This window comes from Cygnus atratus, chromosome Z (genome assembly GCF_013377495.2).
Source record: "Cygnus atratus isolate AKBS03 ecotype Queensland, Australia chromosome Z, CAtr_DNAZoo_HiC_assembly, whole genome shotgun sequence".
Taxonomy (NCBI): Eukaryota; Metazoa; Chordata; class Aves; order Anseriformes; family Anatidae; genus Cygnus; species Cygnus atratus.
In genome coordinates, this window is record NC_066396.1 from 16,122,916 (window position 1) to 16,146,227 (window position 23,312).

The following is a 23,312-nucleotide window of genomic DNA, read 5'->3' on the forward strand; positions in this document are numbered from 1 at the left end:
GCAGTGCAAGCCATGCAGAAGTAGAAAAATACTAACAGCAGAGATTCTGGAGCCTCATTTTGCAGTGAATCATGAGGATGCTGCTCAGCTACAAACGAAAGGGTGAGACACAGAGAGCAGGCTTCTGAAGAGATAGCATCAGGTGGTAAAAATGAAGATGAAATCTCTGGGAGTAACTCAGCAGACTGACAGCCAGACAGCCCTGAAGTTAGAATTTGCTTGAGAGTGCCACGTTGGCTAATACTGATAGCTGCAGGGGAAAAGATGCATAAATGGCACAGGAGGTGTGAAGAATGCAAGAAATTCTGAGGACTACAAGTAGGAAGCATGACAGGAAGAACAGATTTGATGGTAGATCATGTCGAGGAAAGAGAAAGCAAACTGGCAGGAGTGGACAAGTCTATGTGCATTAGTAATAACAGGTAGAGTAAAAGTAATGTATAAGGCTCTTTAAATATACAGTAGGCAGGCATGCATAGCAATGGTAGACCCTGGAATGGTCAATTAGCCTTGGAAAAAAGATATGTAATTTGGGGAAATCAGCTGCAGAATAGGTACCACACAAAAGAAAAACCTAAATCAGAAGTTAAAAAAATGGGTCCTTCAGAGAATATTAATGTTGAAGTGATTTTAGGCCAGTATTCAAGCCACTCACTCCAGTTAGTGTGTAACATAAGATAAAAGAGAGTGCATGGCATCACAGTAAGAAAGAATCATATAACAGCTAGGAGACAAATCATAGTCAAGACTTGACAGATCAAGGATACACAGGACATCCTCACCAATTCTAGATACTGAATATATTTGTTCTAGGGAGCACAGAAAAGAAGTGCCTATGCAAATAATACATCCAAGAAGCCAGGAGAGACTCCTGTAACCTTCTATCATCCACATTTAGTACCTATGCCGTTCTTGCTCTCTGCATGCAGTCACTAAGGCCTTAAATATTTGTGCCTGTGCCTTCTTTCCAGGATTAGGCACACAGCAGAAGTGAGGGAGCCTGATGACAGCAGGGCTCCCAGGAGCTGCCATTAGCATCTGCGCATGAAACTATCAGCAGCCACAGGAAGCAGGTGGACATGCTGTGGCACACTCTTTACAACAGTTAAATATTATTTTTTAAAAACAATTTCAGTTCACCTGCTTGCCCAAAGTGTTACATTTATTTAACCATTAATAGCATGTAAGTGCATTACTTATGTTATGAATTAAATATAAACTGAGGATTATTTCCATAAGAAATACATTCCTATAACTTAATCAGAAAGATTTTCAAATTATTTTAAGACTATATTTTAATCTCTATTTTGATGAATAAATTAATCTATAATGATTTTATATCATATGAGAGCCCTTAAAAGCCTTGTCATTACAGTCCATTTTAAAGTAATATAACCATAGACTGGCAGCATAGGAAATATGTACTGAGTTATACCACAGAATAACAATGAGAAACATAAAGACCATATTGTTACACAAAACATATGCACTTAAAGAATACTATGTAAAGATAGCAATAGATTATTATATAGTACTTTTCTCATACGTACATTTTAGACACTTGGCTGTATGTAAGTGCCTGAAAGTGTGTGTATGTGTATATATATATGAACGTACTTATATGTTTACAGATGTATGTATGTGTGCCTTGAATGTAAACACACACACACATTTTAACAAAATAATGTGTCCTTATAGAAGTATATTTGAAATTAATTTTAGTTAAATATTTAGAGGTTAATGTAACTTGCGTAAAAGCATGTGCTTGTATAACTGATGTGATAATCTACAAGCAAAAGGTGAGAGGAATGAAGAATCTGCTCCCAGTCCAAATTATGTTCTTTGGAAATGTAATGTCCTGATGTTCTATATTCTGCAAGGACACATGATCTGTATCTATTTTCAGCCAACATCTTCTCACATGGTAGCCTAAAAATAGGCCAGCTATGAACTTTATATAATGGCTCAGGAAGAGTATTAACCTCTTTCTCACATTCTGTTTTTCACACTGCTGTAAGTATCAATATTATGGAGAATGTATCTTATGCTACAGAATGACAAAGCAAACTACATCCTCCCAAGTTCTGCTCTGCAGCATTATGGATGTCATTGCCACTTAATTCCCTTCAATGTTTGTCATATATTAAGCTGTCTACACATAACACCAACAGCATTTCTCTTCCTCTCAGTAGCACATCTATTTTGTGCCAGATGCTAAAAAGCATGAGAAATTTTATATCTAACTCCTACTAATGGGATCCTTTCTACTCCTGGTGAAATGTGGATGATTATGAAAAGCAGTGTTTTCATAAATACCATAAGTATAAATACAATGTTTAGCAATGAATGGTACAGCGAGTAGCTAGACATTTGTGTTCTCTACATGCATGTACTAGCCACAGCATTTCCTGAATAACCTGTTGTCCAACCAGCACAGCATAATGTTCTCAACAGGAACATTTTTGAAATTATTCAAAATAGTTCTTTTCTTATTTTTTAAATACCGGCCCACTTTTGCCTCCTGATTTTCAGTTCCTCACTATTCCAAATTCCCTACTATGAGATAAACTTATTTTTAAATACAAATAAAAGTGACATTCACAAGATCACAGAAATAAATATTAAATAGCTTTCAGTTGCACAGTTAGATAATGACTGCCTGAAACAATCCAAACTAAAATGAAAACTATTAGTTACAAAGGACATGGCTTTTCTATATAATATATATACTCACATAGGTATTTATTTAATTGACAGAATAGTTCAGCCTTCTATCAAAGCACAATCTGCTACTTCAAAGCACAATCTGCTACTTCAAATGTACTGCAGTGATCAGAGTGCACAAGCATACAATGATCAGCCTATAAGACTTGTAACTGTATGAGCTTTAGGAACTTTATTAATCTCCTCTCAACCAATCACAGAGTTTTAATTTTTCACAAATGAGGGAAATGAAAAATGGATTTATTCATGATAAAATTAAAAAATACAGCTGGGAGATTAAAATCTTCCTAGGGAAAGTCCTCAGCAGTAAGTAGTCTACTGCTACTGAGGCTGAATGAGATCCAGTACTCCCGCTGAGCAGGGCTGTGAAGGTATCATGAAAGAGATGGAGACAACAGATAAAAACCATTACCTTGAACTCAACTCATGAACCAATGGGAAGTCTGCACCTGCACACACAGTGCCTGACTCCATATTTTGAGCCAGCTTTTAACTCCACTCATGTCTAGCAATCTCATGTCACAGTAGTTTAATCCCTAGATGAGGAAGATTCTTGTTAATCACCAAAAATATACAACAGTACATTCTTCCAGTGTTAGATGTTTATCTTTAAATTAAAGAAGCGTAATTCAACACCTCTTGCATCCATATCTATGATTTATTTCATTATCTGTCCATTTATATGTCATGTAAGGCACTAATATAGGACAAAGACCAGCCCATTGAAAGGCAAAGATGCACTATCAGAGGAACAGCTTATGAATAAACAAAAATATGGTTTTCTGCAATTCCTATTTCCATGTGATCTCCCTTAAATAGTCTTCATCGAAAAAGGGTTTTATATGGACATCACATTTATGTGGACTAGTTTGCAGATGAAAAGAACCCCACTTTTTCAGGTTGTAAGACTTCAGAAAAAAAAAAAAAATAAATCAGTATTTCACTTTTGGCTTACCTGTAAGACAGTTTTTGGAGGAAAAATATAAGTATTTGTTTATAGTATTTAATGGATAATAGCAAGACTCCAAAACTATGATCGAGACAGAATTTTGTGCAGGATTCAGAAAAATATAAGTTTATTTTTTATTTTTTTGTTCAAGTGGCACTCGGAAAACAAACAAACAAACAAACAAACAAACAAAACTGCCTAACAACAAATAATGATCTAGTATTTCTATTATGTGCAGAGCTTTAACCTGAGTTCTCTCATAGTTCTAACACGATTTACCTTCTTAAATCACCAGTGTACCAAATGGAAAATAAATCCATAGGTGTGCATTCAAAACAGATTTTATGCTCTGTAGTTAGTTTTCTGTTCTCCTTGTCTTGCACCCTTCTATATGCTGTTACTAGCATTCCAAGTGTGTAACTGAGTTCATAAAAATAGGCACATTCATTTGCTTCTGCATCTGCTAGTTCAGGATGTAGTTATCTCCTCTTGCTGATTAGACACAACAGTAATCTGTATTTGTGGGACTTTCATGGACTAATTTTCACCAATTCCAAACAAATAGGCTTCAAAAGATTTTAGCCTGCTTCTGGATCCAGAATTTAAATTCCACAGTAAAAATTGAAGGAACAGATGTTCCTTCTCACCACTGCCAAGGAAGAGATTTATGGGAAAGGGACATGGGCACGTCTATACAATGCCTCCCTGTCTCATCTGCACTGCAGTTTCCACATGGATCAGGGCTGCATACAGCCTTCTGCTTTCCCATGGTCTCCTTATGTAAGGACCAAGAGCTTTCACTTCAGAAGTCCACAAGGGGGAAAATGGAGAACCAGCAGGTACCAGTGACAGAATACAAGATGGTTTTCCTGTAGCCAATCCTCCATCTCCTAATCTTGAATTAAATCACACTACATAGTTTCCAACTCTGGATCAAGAATTTTAATCTTTTTAATTTTTCTTTTAGCTCTATATATTTTCTAGAGGGTTCAAAGGAATATTTGTTAACTTCTGCTCTGTTTCAACATGAAGGACTCATGGACATAATTCACAGATTAGGGCAAAAGCTCATTCAGTTATTGCTGAACAAGCTGAAGCTTTCCGAAACCTACTAGAGAGAACATTATCCAAACCAAAGCAAGAATTGTGTTAAAACTGAATGTCTTTACATATGAAAAACTAACTTAGAAGTCATCTGAAGTGGTTTGTTATTATTTTTAACCTCCTAAAAACCAGCAACTCAATTTATAATTGCAATAACATATTCAGATGTAATAGGAATGAAGCATTGTCTAATGTGCATAAACTTTTCCTGGATTTTAGCAGAAGCTACAGGGGGAAGAAAAAAAAAAAAAAGGAAAAAAAAAGAAGAAAAAAAAAAAGCCTGTTTCAGCTTCTTTACATTCTCTCCCATAGTACTACCCAGGTATCAACTAGCAGAACAATCCTAACACTCCTTCACTCCATTAAAAATTGAGACTTGACAGATACTTGGAACTGTGATCTTGGACTGAATTGGGCAGTAGTGTGAAATTATCCTCTGCAGGACAGCACTCCTGTTGGATTAGATGATGTTCTCTCAATGAACTGGACCTGGTGCCAAAAAAAACCTTCCTGATTCTGCTCTCCAGATGCTCGAATAGCAGTTCAGACAGGAGCAGGTATAGACTGGATTTACTCCTCTATAGCTGGCTTTCAAAGTCTCTCAAAGTGTTTAGTTTGCAACCAGATAGTCTAGTATTTTGCTCAAATAACTTATCTTTTTACATAACAAAACTACTGCAATAAGATTTGAAGATTTGATTTGGATTAGTATATCTGAAGAGCTTATGAAATACCTGTCATGTCTGAAATATTTATTAAACAATTATTACAAAAGAATCTCGTAGGTGCAGTAAGAAGCCTGTTGAAAATCATAATCACTGAGAGCTGCTGGTATATTATTGTCTGTATTATTAGAAGCAGTTATATTTTGGACTTGCCAAAACATGTCTCAGCTCAGGATGGATTTGCTAACAAAGCAAAGGGACTCAGCTTTTTTTTTTTTTTTTAATCAGAGTTTTTGAAACATGAAACAGTGATGAAAGTGGTTGGTGATTCAAAATCTGTGTCAAGTACGGCATTTACACCTGTGTACGCGAACACATCGAGGAGAAAACACACTCCCCATCATGAAGGAAAGAAATTAAACTACATTTTATTAAACTACATTTTCTCACATCCCTAGGATATGAGTGTACAAGGACTCTTCCCATGTCATATCTGGTGAGGCAGAGTATCTTAAAACACAATAATCCAGTCACCTGCTGACTGCCTGCCCATTTCCAACACTAACTATTGCCCATTTATTACTGTTCTTAATTTACAAAAGTTAATTTCAGTCCTTTCAAAGATGTTTTTCAGGGCTTTGATTTAGCCTTGTATATTAGACTGACTATTATTTGGACATACCTTATGTAGATTTGTGAAAAATAGCAGTGGTTGTTGTTTATTTTTTTTTTTCCCCAGCATCTGCCAAATAAGTAATGTTCCAGTGTACCAGCATTTATTCTGGTAGATTGATGTGCTGCATAATTTATTCATGACTTCAGTACTCCAGAGTAGGAACCAAAGTTATGTTTTCTCCATGTCTATGTGAAAAAGCTCTTTAATGCAATAAATAAGGACGCAATTGCTCTTTCCACATAGCTATAAAAAGGGATACTTACATGATTTCCTGTACAACTTCATCTATAATTCTTACGTATTTTCCCCTGTTCCCCTCCTTAAACTTCATACCAGGGTTCAGTGCTTATAAAAATGCATAAAATTTTATGGGCAGTGGATTAGAATGAAATGATTACCCCTCCATCTTTTACAACCCTAAATTTATGGACATATGTTGTTATGGAAGCAAAATACTTGGAGCCTCCAATTATTTAATAGTGATTCTGATACTTTATTGTTTTCTAATAAACTCATTTGATTTTTTAGTATCATGCTAATGTTTGATGGCCTGTATCCAAAAACTCATAATGACTATACCATTAAAAAGTAGTGAAGCTTAGTATGCTCTAATCATACCACATTTTGGCATCTTATTATTAGTATTAGAGTTGTTTCTACCTTTGTTCACAGGATTACAGTATACTCTAAATGAGAATATAATGTTTTGTGATTTCTAGAGATAAATATGAAATAGAAGGAAAGACACTACAAAAGGAAGAAAGTTTCAGTGGGGTAAAGGAGAAAGTTAACAACTGGGAAGAACAGTAAAGTTACTGGACTGATTGTATTTAAAATTAATTTTAAATGTTTTAAATGTACTAATTACATTCTCTAAAAATATACTTAATTTGTCAACATTACAGAAGATTTTCAAGCATTTATCTGAGTTTAAAAATGTGAACTTTAGAAAAATTCACATCTCTATCTGCTGAGGAACCAGAGCCAATGGGAAGCATGCTAATTGATATCATTTGCTAATTAATTACTACCTCAAGAAATGAGGAAATGAGATAGTTTGTAAATGTGTGGAAAGGTGGAAATTGTAAATGTGTATTGTAATTGTAAATATATAAAAAGTGGAGCTTATCTTGCAAGGCAACAGCTGTTTGAAGATGTAGCTATTTTTTTCTAAGCTAGTTAGATTTTTTTCTATAATGAGAGTATCTTGAGGGGGGGAGGGGTGTAGGTGCAGAGGGAGCTTGATGATTAGCTCAGATGTGATGCAGAACTTGTACAGAGCTACAGACAGGTTATATGAATCCAACCCTGTGTGACCTGGCAGAAGCAAATTAAAATTTTCCACCTCTACAGGAAATGTAACTGCCAGGAGTCTCCTGACTATGATTCCCCAGAAGGCTGGACAGCTACCGTCAGATAACTCTACCTGTGAAGAAGGATGCTTCTTCTACAGAAATTTCTGTATTGAATGAAAACAGATCTTTAATTCTTTACTTTACTCAGAGAGCACCTTTCCTTATGAGCAGCTAATAGCACACTACATACAACAATGCATGGTTAAAACAGTTAGAGTTTGTATAGGTGAGAATAGTTACATTACCATGGGTCTAGTATACCAAAATAGTGTAGCTAACTTAATCAGGGTGAAGATAATTTCTAACAAATGTCTTAGTTACTTTTCATTGAAGTGAATCTCTGTTCATATAAGCTTTAAACAGTACAGGTCAGCTTCCACCTGGTTTATCAATCGCTTTACTCAGATATGAAACGGTTGGAGAGCTTTGGAAAATTCAGAAATGTTCAGGATCCTTTTCTTGCTTTTAGTATGTAGCCCTAGTTAATTCCCCACAATAATTCTTCTCCTATGAAGAAAGGCTGAGTGACCTGATGATGTTCAGCCTAGAGAAAAGAAAGTTCCAGGGAGACCTCACCACGACCTTTCAACACATAAAGGGCTCTTATAAAAAAGATCAAGACGACCCTTTACTCAAGTAGATAATGATAGGACAAGGGGGGATAACAGAATCACAGAATCATCTAGGTTGGAAGAGACCTCCAAGATCACCTAGCCCAACCTCTGACCTAACACTAACAAGTCCTCCATTAAACCATATCACTTAAACAAAAAGAGGGTAGATTTAGACTAGACATTAGGAGGAAATTCTTCACTGTAGAAGGGTGGCGAGGCACTGGAACAGGTTGCCCAGGGAAGTTGTGGATGCCCCTTCCCTAGAGGTGTTCTAGTCCAGGCTGGAAGTGGCCTTGGCCAACGTGATCTAGTGGGTGGCATCCCTTCCTATGATCTTTAAGGTCTCTTCCAACCCAAGCCATTCTATGATTCTATGAGATTTTATAATTCTACGAACATGACTCTATTTGCTGCTACCCAAAAAAGTCCACCATTCATCCATATACAGGAAAACATTTCTTAGCTTTTCATTATTCTACTCATCCAATTTGCTACAAATACTCCATATAAAGTTTTCAGAAGTTGAGTCAAATGAACATCCACCCTTTTTTTGCCAAAAAAAAATCTTACATTTACTATAAGCAAATACAACCTTATTAGTGGTATTTATCATGTAAGAATTACTTTTACACCAGATTTGTATTCCTAATTGTATACCCTTTAGCTACTTTGTAATAGTTGAATGATGAAATTTATATCTTGCATAACTATTTTTCTGCTAAAAAAAAAAAAAAGTCAGACATTTTCAAAACATGGACTGAAAAAATGTCATTACCCTTAAAGAAAGTTTAACTGTAAAAAATTTCATCCCGTACATTAAACTTGAATGGTTGAAAACAAGGGAAATTGAAAGCACTGCAACTTTTTCATTGCTTTTGATAATGTTCATGCTATAGCTATGCAGTATTTTGTGTGGTTTCTCTTCTGCTTACTCTAAGTGAGGAAATAAGGGTTTTAGTTGAATGTCTTCATAAGAAGCTACTTCCATCATGCTAAGTATGCCCTATGGAGATTCTAAATATTTAATTCTTACCCTATACTAAACTCAAGGTATAATAAAATGCAGAATTCATTAAAAAACTTAAGAAATGCAGCAAAGATTTGTTCTTGCAATAATGCAACTAGGGTATCTCTGTTATCACCTGGATGTTATAGCTTTGTGCTGTTATCATGATGAAAGATGGTATATTCTGTCCAATTAGGAAAAAAAAAAAAAAAAGTGCTCTGACCTTAAAAGGGTCTAATTTATTATCCATTAGTAACACCAAAAAGTCACTACCTGCACTACAAAACTATGCATACTGAAGTGGTAACTAAAATAGAATTTGAAACTGCTCAACTAAGCAAACATCCAAGTGGTGTTTTCAGGGCACGGTGCAGAAGTTGCTGCCAGAATTCAGACAGATTCATTGGGTTCATTGGGAAATCTGTTCCCTAACTGTAACCATCCAGTTCTTACTTTTTTTTTTTTTACTTTTTTTTTTTTTCCCACCTCTTCTCAGTTTAAGAGCATCTTAACAAAGGACTCTTCTTCACAGAATGAAGTAGAGAATCTTTCCCTTCTCTGGTGTCTTTCAGTGGTTTTGCCTGCACAGCTACCTTGTTAGTAAGTAGGAGGGCAAGAAAAGCCTTTCACCCAAGACCATTCTAGTCCAGTGTCTTAAAGAATGGCAGAAGACCATGAGTTTCTCTCAACAATTAAAGAATAAAATTTTACTCTTTGTGTTGGTCTAATATAAAGTTCGTTCTTCTGGTCCTTGAGTACATAGATGGTCAAATTAGATTAATTTTTATAGAACAGTATTAGAAACAGCATTTTAACACAGAAACCGCAAAAACGTGAAAGTTTTCCATACCAAGAAAAAAGACTTGAATACTTAAATCTTACCTCCCTAAGGGGATCATTGAGCTCATTGAGAATGTTTTCTTCATCAAAGATCTTGCCTTGGTAGCGGTGCTCATAGTAATCATGGATCTTCTGGCGCATTTCAGCAGGTAACTTGTGGAATGACATGTACTGTTCCACTTGTTTATACTGTCAGGAGAAGAAAACAATAGGAATTAGCAATCTCCACAGCTTTTTACTCTGTCAGGAACCTAAAAAATGAAAACTCATTCATGTATCCACTTACATTTTATATACTTTTATAATGATTACATTTGCCAGAGGACCCTAACACAAAAATTAGTTTAGTATTACTGCTGCACAAGTGACAGCACAACTGCTGAAAATAATGGAAACTGCCTTTAGTCATGATGTTAATATCCATATTAATATATAAGTTTTTGTAGTGGTTTAACTCGGCCAACAACTACGCACCACAGAGCCATTAGCTCACCCTCCTCCTTCCCTCAGTGGGATGGGGAAGAAAGTAAAAATAAATAAATTAAAAAGAAAGAAAGGAAGAAAGAAAGAAAGAAAGAAAGAAAGAAAGAAAGCTTGTGGGTTGAGACAGAGACAGTTTATTAGGATAGAAAAGAAGGGAAAATAATAATAATAATAATGATAATAGCACTACTGGTAATGTGTACAAAACAAGTGATGCACAATGAAATTGCTCACCACCTGCTGACCAATGCCCAGCCTATCCCCGAGCAGCCAGTCTCCCTACCCCAGCCAGCCATCCCATATTAATTGTTCAGCATGATGTCATATGGTATGGAACATCTCTTTGGCCAGTTTGAGTCAGCTGTCCTGGTTCTGTCCCCTCCCAGCTCTTGCTGTACCCCCAGTCTCCTCACTGGCAGGACAGAGTGAGAAGCTGAAAAGTCCTTGGCTTGGTGTAAGCACTGCTCTGCAACAATTAAAACATCAGCGTGTTATCAACATTATTCTCATCCTACCATACCAGCTACTAGGAGGAAAATTAACTCTATCCTAGCCAAAACCAGGACAGTTTTAGAATACAAAACACTTGTCTTGCATTCCCTAAATTCCTAGCTGTACAGTTGTGAAACTGCACCACCATCATTTCTAGCTCAGTCCATGCAGCAGACAGGGAAAGTGTAGCGTCTGTCTAATTCTCTACTGTTACATTCAGAGACAGCTTAAAGTTTGAAATTTCAGAAACTGGATATGCTGCATTAATATACAACATATTAATGCTGTGTATGGTTATAAAGTGATTGAAGAAAAAAAAAATCTGTGAAGAGAATAAAGTAAAAGTATTCCTCAGGAGGAAGGAAGAGAAGAGAAAGGTAAACTCGTAAAATAGGCATGGCATCAGGAAATAGAAAGTGGGGAAAGACAGAGATGCTAGTATCCGGGAGACTAAGAGGACCTGACTTGATTTACCTTGTGTGCTAGGTTTTGTTGCTTTTACTAGTCCTCTGCCCTGTCTCCTGCTTTGTTTGAATCATAGAATCATAAAATGGCTTGGGTTGGAAGGGACTTTAAAGATCATCTAACTCCAACGCCCCTGCCATAGGCAGAGATGCCACCCACTAGATCATGTTGGTCAAGGCCACATCCAGCTTGGCCTTGAACACCTCCAGGGATGGGGCATCCACAACTTCTCTGGGCAAACATTTCCTCCTAATGTCTAGTCTAAATCTATCCTCTTTTAGTGTAAGATCATCCACCCTTGTCCTATCATTATCTACTTGAGTAAAGGGTCCTTCTTGATCTGTTTTATAAGAGCCCTTTACGTGTTGAAAGGTTGTGGTGAGGTCTCGCCAGAACTTTCTCTTCTCTAGGCTGAACATCATCAGGTCACTCAGCCTTTCTTCATAGGGTCCAGCCCTCTGATCATCCTCATGGCCCTCCTCTGGACTCGTTCTAACGGGGCCACATCCTTCCTGTACTGAGGGCCCCAAACCTGGATGCAGCACTCCAGGCAGAGTTTCACAAGGGCAGAGGAGGGCCACAATCACCTCCCTCCACCTGCTGGTCACTTCTTTTTTGATGCAGCCCAGGATGCAGCTGGCCTTCTGGGCTGCAAGTGCCCACTGCTGGCTCATGTCAAGCCTGTCATCCTTCAGAACCCCAAAACCCTTCTCCAAAGGGCTGCTCTCAATGAGGTCTTCTCCCAGTCCATACTTGTGTCTGGGATTGCCCCAACCCAGGTGTGGTACTTTGCACTTGGACTTATTGAACTTCATGTGGTTCTCATGGGCCCTTTTCCAGCCTGTCCAGGTCCCTTTCAATGGCATCTCTTCCTTCTTTGGTATCCACTGCACTACTCAGCATGGTGTCATCAGAAAATTTTCTGAGGGTGCACTCAATCCTATTGTCTATGTCAATCCCATTTTCTATGTCATTTGTGAAGTTATTGAAAAGCACCAGTCCCAAGAAGGAACCCTGAGGGACACCACTTGTCACCAGCCTTCACCTACACATAGAACTTTTGACCACCACTCTCTGGGTGATGCCATCAAGCCAATTCCTTATCCACTGGGTGGTCCACCCTTCAAATCCATATCTTTCCAATTTAGAGATTAGAATATCCTGTGGGACCATTTGCTTTCCTTCTTCAAAATCTCTTTTGAATAGCACAATTTTCAGTAAAGAAAGTCCCAGAGCTAACATATTCAGAGTTGTACTATACAAAGCTGTACAATGTATCTGAGACCCACAAAACAGAGAAACTGTGTAAACCACAAACGGAAAAGTACGTCCTCTCCAATATGTTTGGCTATCAGATCGCCATCCATGGCACAGCTGAAGAGGATAAGACACTGAGACACAGAAGAAAACCCCTCCCAGACTTACAGGTGAGTTAAAACTTGGCAGAAACTTTATTTCCTTGAGTATACAATCTTCTTTTATTTTATTTTTTAATTCATCTTTTCATTCTTAATTTGCCAATTTTAACCATTTTCAATGAAAAAGTCAATGAAGACTTAATTAGGACCAGCATCTCTGTATACCAATTAAATGAATTTACAATGTACATGCACTCCTTATGAACTGTAGCATACATCCTTTAACTTGCATAATTGAACACTGTTGTCTCTTCTGGATTTGAAATTTCTTTTTTTTTTTTTTTTTCCAAAGTGGCAAAAGATTAGATGGAGTCACATGTACAACACACATTTCCTAAGTAAGAAGAAAGTTACTTTGCATGAAAATATTTAACAATGTATGATGAATACGCAAGTCTGAAGTAAACTCTGTACATCTCGTTTGCACCTCTGAAGCAAGAATTCTTCCCCCCATCCTTCAAAATGAGATTAAAATTTGCATGCTCATCAGTGTTTTCTGCAATGATAAGGAAAAATTTATCCATGTATTCTGGGTATGAATCAGAGTTCTGGGATACTGGAAGACAGTCATGTCCTGACATAAACAAGGTATTGCTAATAAAATCATCCTACTAATCAGTTGCAGCCATTCTAGGCATGGATTTATTGGGAGAGAAGGGAGAGGAGATCACCCAATGCTCTGTGTGTCTCACTGAGGGCTGCTGTGTTGGCTTTTCTGCATTTTCTCCAAAGCCAGAGAGAAGAGGCTGCACTGTCCAGCCCTCTATCACTGTGGCCTCATACAAGAAGAATATGTAATGCGTCATAACACATAGATAGGGAAACGAATTCACCATACTCCATAGCACAGGGCTGCACTCTTCTACCCAGTCTTATTTTCATTCTAACATACTTGAGCAACGTTAATAAAGAATAATCTTTGCTAATCAAAAATGTAAACTCATTTCAGATATGCAGGGTATAACGTAAGAGAGTTGCAAAGGACATTTGTATCAGAATAACCTTGAAGAAGAGAACATTTATGCTAAAAACAATTTGCTTTGCCAGCAATTTATACTGCTCCCTGTCATTAGTGCTGTTATTTGAATAGGTCCTTTCTCCCACGCAAACTAGTTCTTTTCTCTAGCAGGAATTATGCTTACACATGAGAATTTTAGGGAAAAATTAAAAATAAAACTAGTAGGAATGTAGTGCTTATCACTACCTTCTCTTAAAATGTTTCCAGTGGAATAACTCACGGCGTAATAGGGATATTTGCATATTAGAAACATTTACTCTTAGTATCTACAATTAGAAATTTAAAGTCTCACAGAGATATTTAACCATCTAAAACATTTCTTTCTCTGTCAAAAAATCTGATCCTGTGAGCGCACAACATATTATCACTCTGTAATAAACCTTTTTCCAATCTTTTTCTGTGTGTTATTCTGCATCACTCATGCTACTACTCCTCCCTTCTTGACATTCTATCCTGGTATTCACATGAAGTGATCCATCAAAACATTTAACTTACTCCTTTCTTCAGCAAGTTATATCTTTCATTAACTCATGATTGCTTTTTTTGTTTGTTTGTTTGTTTTTTTTTTCGTGTAATTAATTTATTTTTTATTTCTATAATATTGTTCCTGGTCAGGAAAGCACATTTATTTTTAGTTCTGCCTGCTATAAGTTATTGGCAATATTGCGGGTTTGCAAGATTAGTTGTCACTCTGGCTTGTCACATTTTAATTGTAAAAATATGTGCTTAAATGAAGATACAAAGAGAAAGCAAAAATAATATGGTTGTTTTCTGAAAAAGAAAAAAAAAATTGGTCCAAGTTAGTTTTGAAGAAGTTTCTCTTTGGGAACCACAGATAGCAATATTGGTTAGAAATGTAGGCACTTCAACTTTTAAACATTTATTTATTTATTTACACTCATGAGATCAACCCAGATCACATCAAGATAATTTAATTATTTTAATAATATCAAAAAAAGTTTTAAAAATTCATATTAGGACTGTGAATTCCTTGAATAAATATGTATATTAATTAGCTTCTCATGGTTTGTCTAAGTGGGATTTCACAACTAAAGTAGTATAAAATTGTCAGTGATGTTAAATTTTGTCAAAATTTTGTATTTGTATTGCATTTTAAAGAGCTGTAGCTGACCCTGAATAATCCATTCCATCTGACACCTAAATCATCCTGTTTATGAGTGGAATAATTGCTTTGTAATGATTCTTTGAATCACACTGCATTTCTTTCCTTCTAGATTGAAAATTTTGGTTGGCTTGTTTGTTTGTTTTAATTTGGTTTATTCAGGGAAAAAAAAAAAAAAAAGCACCTCAGGTGCTTTTCTTACAACTATGTGAAATAAATTTTAGAGCCACAGCAAGTTCCTTCAAACCTGACTATATTTTTCTTTTGGGGGTTGTTCTTATGCCACACAACAACCACTGACTACATTAAATATAGAAATGACTGTGTTAAAACTTCGTCCTTGAATCTCAAATTGCGTGACATGCTGACATGGAGGAGCCTGACATGGACTACATTTTCAAGGGAAGATGATTTAGTAAGGGATTACCTATGTGTGCATTTGCCCAGCAGACTCTTCTTCACAATCTTTCTGTTGGGATGTCAGACAAAAACACAGTGACAAACTACCTCTGATTCCAGGGGAGAGAAACAACAGGAATCCAGGCTCTTCACCAGAGCCTGTGCTGGATGAAGACAAGGAAAGACAAAGGAAAGCTCAGATAAAACTTTCAAGATTAGACCATCATCGTTTTGTATTGTGTTGCGATACCCAGCTATGAATTTATTTTCATAAACCCTAAACATGGTACAGTTGACTTCAATATGGTTTCTTGAAATTAAATGTTCCAGACTGCTTTAGGAAACCTGTTAATGCATAATGATGTAACTGACTGCTATAAAGGAGAAGATTGCAACCTTTCTGTCTTCTCCATAACAGTTGGCTTATCTGAATTACAGAGATCACAAACCTTACATATCCTACTTCAGGTAATTTTAAATGATTTTGTTATCCATACGAATACTTTTTAAGTACCACCTCTTAAGAGCACAGGAGTAGGCAATTCCTAAATGTCGTAAGTCAAGCAGGTGAGGAAGGCCAGCTTGGCTGAGCAGGGATCTTCTTCTGGAGTTCAGGTGGAAAAAGACACATGAAGTGAGGTCAGGAAGCACTGGTGGACTACAAGAGAAGATGCTTGCCACAGGAGGGAGATAATTCATGGAACAAAAACTCAACTAGAGTTGAAACTGGCCAGTACTGTGGGTGACAAAAAAAAGAGTTTTTAAAATATGTTAACAGTGAAAGAAGGACCAAAGATAACATTGGACCATTACTCGATGAGGATGGTCATATCACTGACAGGAAGAGACATTTAATGCTTTCTTGCCTCTGTCTTTGACACCCATGATGGGCCCTGGGGAGAAGGCAAGATGTATGAGGACTGGCTGAGGTCTCTTGGTTTGTTCAGCCCAGAGCAGAGCAGGCTGAGGGGAAGCCTCATGGCGGCCTGCAGCTCCCTCACGAGGGGAGCAGAGGGGCAGGCGCTGAGCTCTGCTCTCTGGGGACAGCGACAGGACCTGAGGGAATGGCATGGAGTTGGGTCAGGCTGGGTGTTAGGGAAAGGTTCTTCACCCAGAGGGTGGTCGGGCACTGGGACAGGCTCCCCAGGGCTGTGGTCACAGCACTAAGCTGCTGGAGTTCAAGAAGAGTTTGGACAATGCTCTCAGACCCATGGTCTGATTTTTGGGGGGTCCTGTGTGGAGCCGGGAATTGGACTTGAGGATCCTTGTGGTTCCCTTCGAACGTGGGATGTTCTATGGTTCTATGAAATATTGTTCTATCTCATTGCACTTCTATAGTATCTTGCCTCATTAAATTCTACACTTCTTTTTTATTTGCATGTGTAAAGAATATATTCTTTTTGCAATTTAAATTTCCTCTCTCTCAAATTCCTTACATATTATCATATATGCTGAGAAAAATAAATAGTATTTTTCAGTGTGAATGCTGTTTTTCATACGTGTTAAAACTAACTGGTCTTTTCAATACCTTACTGAATGGAAGGAATACTGTGTGTCTGACCACTCCATCCCTATCTCTTTTTAAAGATTAATATTGAATTGTTTGTCCCAAAATAAGTAAATATATTAATCTCATTTATATATTAAATTGCCATAATTTCAGTATTTTTTATCCCAGTGTTTTGAACTCATCTCTGAAATGAAAATGTCCATAAATGCTGCACAGTTAACAAATAAAATTGCTGGAATAGGCAAGAACAAAGTGGATTTCAAAGTTAAGTAATATTTCACAGATATTTATACTGAAAAGCACCATCCACTAATAATTGGTTCTTGCTGTTTCAGCCACAAAAATATTCATGGGATCCTTGTACATAGCAAAACATTTGTTTCCAGCAAATTGTGAATATTATGATATATCAATCACATGAAGTTCTTAGCAGATACATTTATGCTTTCAAAATAAACCCTCCCTGTCACAGGCAAAGAGAAGCGAGGTCTTTTTAATATTGATCTGCAACTGAAGTGGGAATAATATTTTGAGCTGAAGACAGTATCCCAATACAGGCGATATCCACATAAAACCAGTGTAACAGAAACTTGAATATTCATCTCTCACAAGGTATTTTAATATACCTATCTCAACTGGCAAGTTGAGCTTGCCAGGGCCTTTCCTTTTAGTATTTTTTAACTATGATTGATCTTTTTAGCTGAAAAAATTCTCAGAGTTCTAACAATTTCTACAGCACATAATTCATTCTTACACACATTAAACCATATAGCAATATGAAATAGAATCAAAGAATCATATAATCTTAGAATGGATTGGGTCAGAAGGGACCTTAAAGATCATCTGATTCCAATCACCCTGCCATGGGTGAGGACACCTCCCACCAGACCAGATTGCTTAAAGCCCCATCCAACACGGTCTTCAACACTTGCACGTATGGGGCATCCACAGCTTCTCTGGGCAACCTGTTCCAGTGCCTCACCACCCTCATAAGAAAGAATTCCTTCCTCATATCTCATGTAAACATACTCTCATTTAAAATAAATAGCTTTTTCAATTTAAATACATTATTTCTTATCCTAACACTACACTCCCTGATAAAGAATCCCTCCCCAGCTTTTCTATAGGCCCCCTTTAGGTACTGGAAGATTGTTATAAAGTCTCCCTGGAGCCTCCTCTTCTCCAGGCTGAACAACCCCAACTCCCTCAGCCTGTGAGGAGAGGTGTTCCATAGTAGACATGCTCCAGCCCCTTAATCATTTTTGTGCCCCTCCTTTGGACTCACTCTAATAGGTCCATGTTCTTCTTGTGCTGCAGGGCCCAGAGCTGAATGCGGTACTCACGGTGGGGTCTCACAAGAGCAGAGTAGACTGGGAGAATCACCTCCCTTGCCCTGCTGGCCATGCTTCTTTTGATGCAGTCCAGGATATGGTAGTCCTTCTGGGTTGCAAGCACACATTGCTGGCTCGTGTCGAGCTTCTCGTCAACCAACACCTCCAGGTCCTTCTCCCCAGGGCTGCTCTCTATCCATTTTCCACCCAGCCTGTATTGGTTCTTGAGATTGTCCTGGCCCAGATGCAGGACCTTGCACTTGGCCTTGTTGAACCTCATGAGGTTCCCACAGGCCCACCTCTCAAGGCTGTCCAGGTCCTTCTGGACGGCATCCCTTCCCTCCAGCGTGTTGACCACACCATACAGCTTGGTGTCATCGGCAGACTTGCTGAGGGTGCACTCTATATCCCTGTCACCAGCAAAGATGTTAAACAGTGCTTATCCCAATACTGATCCCTGAGGATCACCACTCATTACTGATCTCCAATTGGACACTGAGCCATTGACCGCAACTCTTTGAGTGTGACCAACCAGCTAATTACATGAATAGTACCAGTCGAAAACCATTGAACTAATGATATTTTCAGTGCTACATGATAATAAGTATGTAGTTACTTATATGTTACCTGGACCTGGTCAGACCAAAACTACTTCAGTTCCTTTCAACAATAAGTGAAAATATCAGATTTTTCCACAATGTCAACACTCAACAACTCCAGTCACTGACTAGTTTTTCAAGTCACCTAAGTTCCTGTATCTTCACTTGAAAAATCATGGTTGAATGATACGGCTTTTGCACTTAGCGAAATGACTTTGGCCTCAGCAATTGCACCTTATTTCTCCTAGAAAACCTTCTCCAGGAAACCTATATTTACATCTGTAAAGGCATTTTTGTTCAGGTCTCATTGTTTTTACCAGAAATGCAATCATGACCCTTGAAGTATGTTATTAAAATATTTTCAGAAAATTAATTTTATTTTTAAAATACTGCGTTAGATCTTAATACTAAGCAAAGCACAAACAGACAGGATAGGAAAAAAATCAAAGAAGGCTTTACTTTACTGGAGATTTATATTCAGTCAAAGCCATAGCATTACAAACTTTTCCATGAGATGTATTAAAAAAACAAATCAAACAAAACCAACCAACCAAACAAAAAAAGACTATGCAATGATTAAAATTGTAAAAGAAAATCAGAGATCATTTGTGAAATTCTTCTGCTGAATTAAGCAAGTTCTGTCCCACAATCTGGATACAATAAATTCACTGGTATTCTGAAAATTGTTTGAAAGTGACTGACTGATGTATAAAAGAAGAATCTAAGCAGCATGATAACATACAGATTTAACTTACTGGAAGGGAGCAGGAAGGTGAGAGGAGGCAATTTGATAAAGATGAAGATTTTCTAAATAAAGAACATCAAGTGAAGAACCATCAGAATTCTGCATGGCTTCTAAACTGCATTAGGAAAAATAAGTCCCCTGACTTAATGAATTTATTCCCCTGTCATTGCAAAACCTCACTTCATCTAGCTCCTTATATAAACAAATCAAATCATCTCAAAAACAGTTGGGCTTTCTCTCTCCATCAATTCTTTAAGAATATTGTTCCAAAAAACTCACCAATTTTATATGTTCCCCTAAATTTCAGTCTAAATGTACGCAGAGACAGTGTAAATCAATGAATGCTTAGGAGAAATTTATGCAGCAGCTCCGAAAGCTGCTGTCCCTTGGTATTTCTCCCCAGAGTGTTTATAGATGGGAATCAAATCTCTTCCCAACCTCATCCATGTAGTCTATTCTACTTTTTGCTCAGAAGTCAGCATACTAGACCCCTACTTTTTCATCCATTCTAGCTTGAGTGCATCTTTCTCCACCTTTAATGACTAGAACTGTACATACTATTTTAGTCTCACTGATTGTACCTGTATTTCTTTGCTATCTACTGGAACACCAAAAGACTATGATGCTTTCAGATGGTTGTTTGCAGTCATTTTGCGATCAGCTTCATCATCTGGATTCCCTCAAAACTGTACTGATATTGTAAAGTATGTTGACTTTTCTGTATTACTAGAATCTGAAGCTTTACACCATTCTAAGCTTTATACTGTCATTGAGCTCACCTTGATGAGTGTTTCTTGAGGTACTATGCAAGCCTTGTGACAGCACCATTCTTTTAGGTGTTTTTCTGAAAGACTTGCTCCAGCCTGACCTTTGGAAAAATCTGTGATGGGCCCACAGCCTCAATGGGAGAATGAATGGCAGCAGTACACGAAAAAGCAGAGGAAATTGTCTTAAAACAGCTTTTCTTGCAAGAGCAGGATGAGGTCTATATTACCTAAAGCAAATCAGTTTTGTGTAGATAACAGGTTATGGTCTACATAGCAGGTGGCACACAGAAGATATCCTGAAGACTTCTTACACATACTAATACTTGGATGATTTTCTTCATAAATTTTCATCTAATTCTACTTTCAAGCAATTCAAAAGACAGTGAATCTGCCTATCATCAAAACAGGACATTCAACAGAAATTTAGAATTACAAAACTTAGACTGGCCTCTTTCTGTGCTAAACAGTGTTGAAAATGCGAAATGACAACAAAGATTGGGAAGTTATTAGTTATTAGTGCAATACCTATGTTCAACTTTCTAGAAGTCGTGTCTAATTCAAACCAGATGGATGCTCTACATTGGGAGGGCAATAAATGAAGTTCTTTCTGAATCAACGTGAGGCAAATTAAGTTAGTATGCCAAAGCTTCACCAAATAACTACTGACAAAATGAACTAAACTACTGAGCTGTATGAGATATTAAAGATTTCATTTTAATAAAGCAACACAAATATAAAATTTCTCTTCTGTCTAACCTTTTATTATTGACTGAAGTAAAGATTCAGATGGCTGTCAGTTATCGTACCTGTCAGAGTGTATGACATTTCAAACACTAGCTCATCTTAACAGGTTTTCAAGTAAGACTAAAAAGACACAGCCAAGTATTTACATATTATTCAAACAGCTTTTTCTTGGAAGAGTATTTCTGCAAACACACAGTTTACAGTTTTATGAAACAATTCTCCAACATTTTTTAATCCCTGTGAAAGTTCACTGGCTTTACGCTTTAGGAACTCATATGTAATTCCTGTGATTTCCACAAAATATAAGGATGCATCATTGATAACACAATCCATTTTCTTTGTGGTGTGATGCTGTAGGTCCTTGAAAATTTAGCTGGAGGAACTGAGGAGTTTTGCTTCTCCTATTATCCTTTATTTTGCTGGTCACAAGATTGCATTTTCTACATATAGAAAATTTCATTTATTTTTTCAGTGAAGGAAAATGTGAAAGACTTTATGAACTGGTTCATGGGGCAGCAGGACAGAATTGATTCAGAACATCTACACACTTAACGTTGTCTCAGTTTGATATTAACTTGCTTATTCATGGAGTTTTAGTCCCCTTGCTTCTACAAGAGATGTAGCAGGCAGATGACTTTTCAGGAAAAGAGAGGAGGGATCCCCAGATACAGAACATGGTATGTGCACTGGTGGTTTAGGCAAATACATTTTAATATTGCAGCTATCCAAAATGAAATGTAAAATGATTGAAGCCAACAAGAAATTATATATATATATATATATTATTTTATTTTATTTTATTTTATTAGAAAAAGGAAAAGGCCACTTTTGGGAAAGTGGATAAAATTTCCTTGGAGTGTGAAGAGGTTGATCTCATTTGTGGAAAATTTTGCTTTGTGGAAAGCCAGTTGGACGTTAAAAAACACCCTCTTCCAGCAAGCAGCATTAATACACAGCTCTAGAGATAAAGACAGCTGTATGGACACAGACAGAACTGAAAAATAACCACAAAGAATTTGCAAAGAGACAGAGCAAGTGAGAGGCTTTGCCATATTAACTCCATGAGTGGTTTTATAGCCTCTTTCTCAAAATTATTAAATCTGTAAGTGGACTTGGAAAGCAAACAATCATAGAATTACAGAAACTATGAAATATTCAGTAAACTTCAATTCCCAACTAAAAATGAAACATAACAAATTAACATTATGTTTTAAAATTCACTGAAATATCTGTAATGTCTACTATACTTAAATTTGGAATTCAGTTGAACCTTAACACTCAAATTACATTGATGAAGGAATTTTAAAAAATGCAAACTGAAGTTTCATCAGACCAAAAATTCACAGGCAATTAATATTTAAGCAACATATCTATATTTAATTTGTTGAGATTTCAATCTACAGCAGAAGGATAACTAAGTTCAATGAATGAGTGCACTGAATGAATATAAAGGGGAAACGCTTTTTCTCCTTATCTAAAGGGAGCAACATCGTTTTAAAAAAATCTTTCAGCTAAGTGTGTTTCTTAAGATTAAAAGAAAAAGATTGGCAAAAGTCTGTGCAAAGACCATAAAAGGAAAATATGTAATTTGCACTTAACTACACTATTGTGAATATAGAAATTGAGTATTTTGAATCACTTTGCTAAAATTCTTCATAAGGAGCTCGATTTAAAATCTATATGTTCTATTATACATTACCTTTAAGATGGTATTTACAAACTATGTCAGAAAAAAATAAGTAATTTCATGTGTAATGTGGCACTTTCCCCTCCATTATAGACATTATAGCTGTCTCACTGTCACAGGAAGTAATACATTCGATAGTTTCACTCAATCATTTCATTTGAGAAATTTGATAGTAAATTGTTTACAAACTTTTAAAATGATTTATTAACTCAGATATTCAATTCTTCCAAGTCACTAGAGCTGAGCCGCATGAATAATCTTAGTCTGTAAAAATAAAAATGATGTCTGAAAAAATTCCTGAGGCTTGATTCTCCCAGAAATCATCTGAATAACATGGGATAGTGACAGACAGCCTAGAAGATAATCATAGGCTGTGTTGTTTTCCTTTTGCAAGAACTTCCAGTCTAATGTTATAAGTGGCTTCTATGTTAAAATAATAATAAAAGGCATTAAATTATGGATTAACGGGAAATGAACGAGAAGAATTGTATAGCTTATATTTATTAATGGATATTTAAAATATTTTCAATTCAATTTTCTCTTCTCGCATTTATTCTGAGGACCTGATATTTTTCTCTCCTTTAACTCCTTAGTTTGT

General features: G+C 36.8%; 1 protein-coding gene across 1 annotated transcript in view; it reads right to left on the reverse strand.

Moving 5' to 3' along the window:
- Nucleotides 1-23,312, reverse strand: part of HCN1 (hyperpolarization activated cyclic nucleotide gated potassium channel 1) — a 199,231-nt gene that overhangs the window by 29,102 nt on the left and 146,817 nt on the right. The window contains exon 5 of the mRNA XM_035566138.2: nt 9,976-10,122. Coding sequence (XP_035422031.1) covers nt 9,976-10,122 — 147 coding nt within the window. The remainder of the gene's footprint in view (nt 1-9,975; nt 10,123-23,312) is intronic.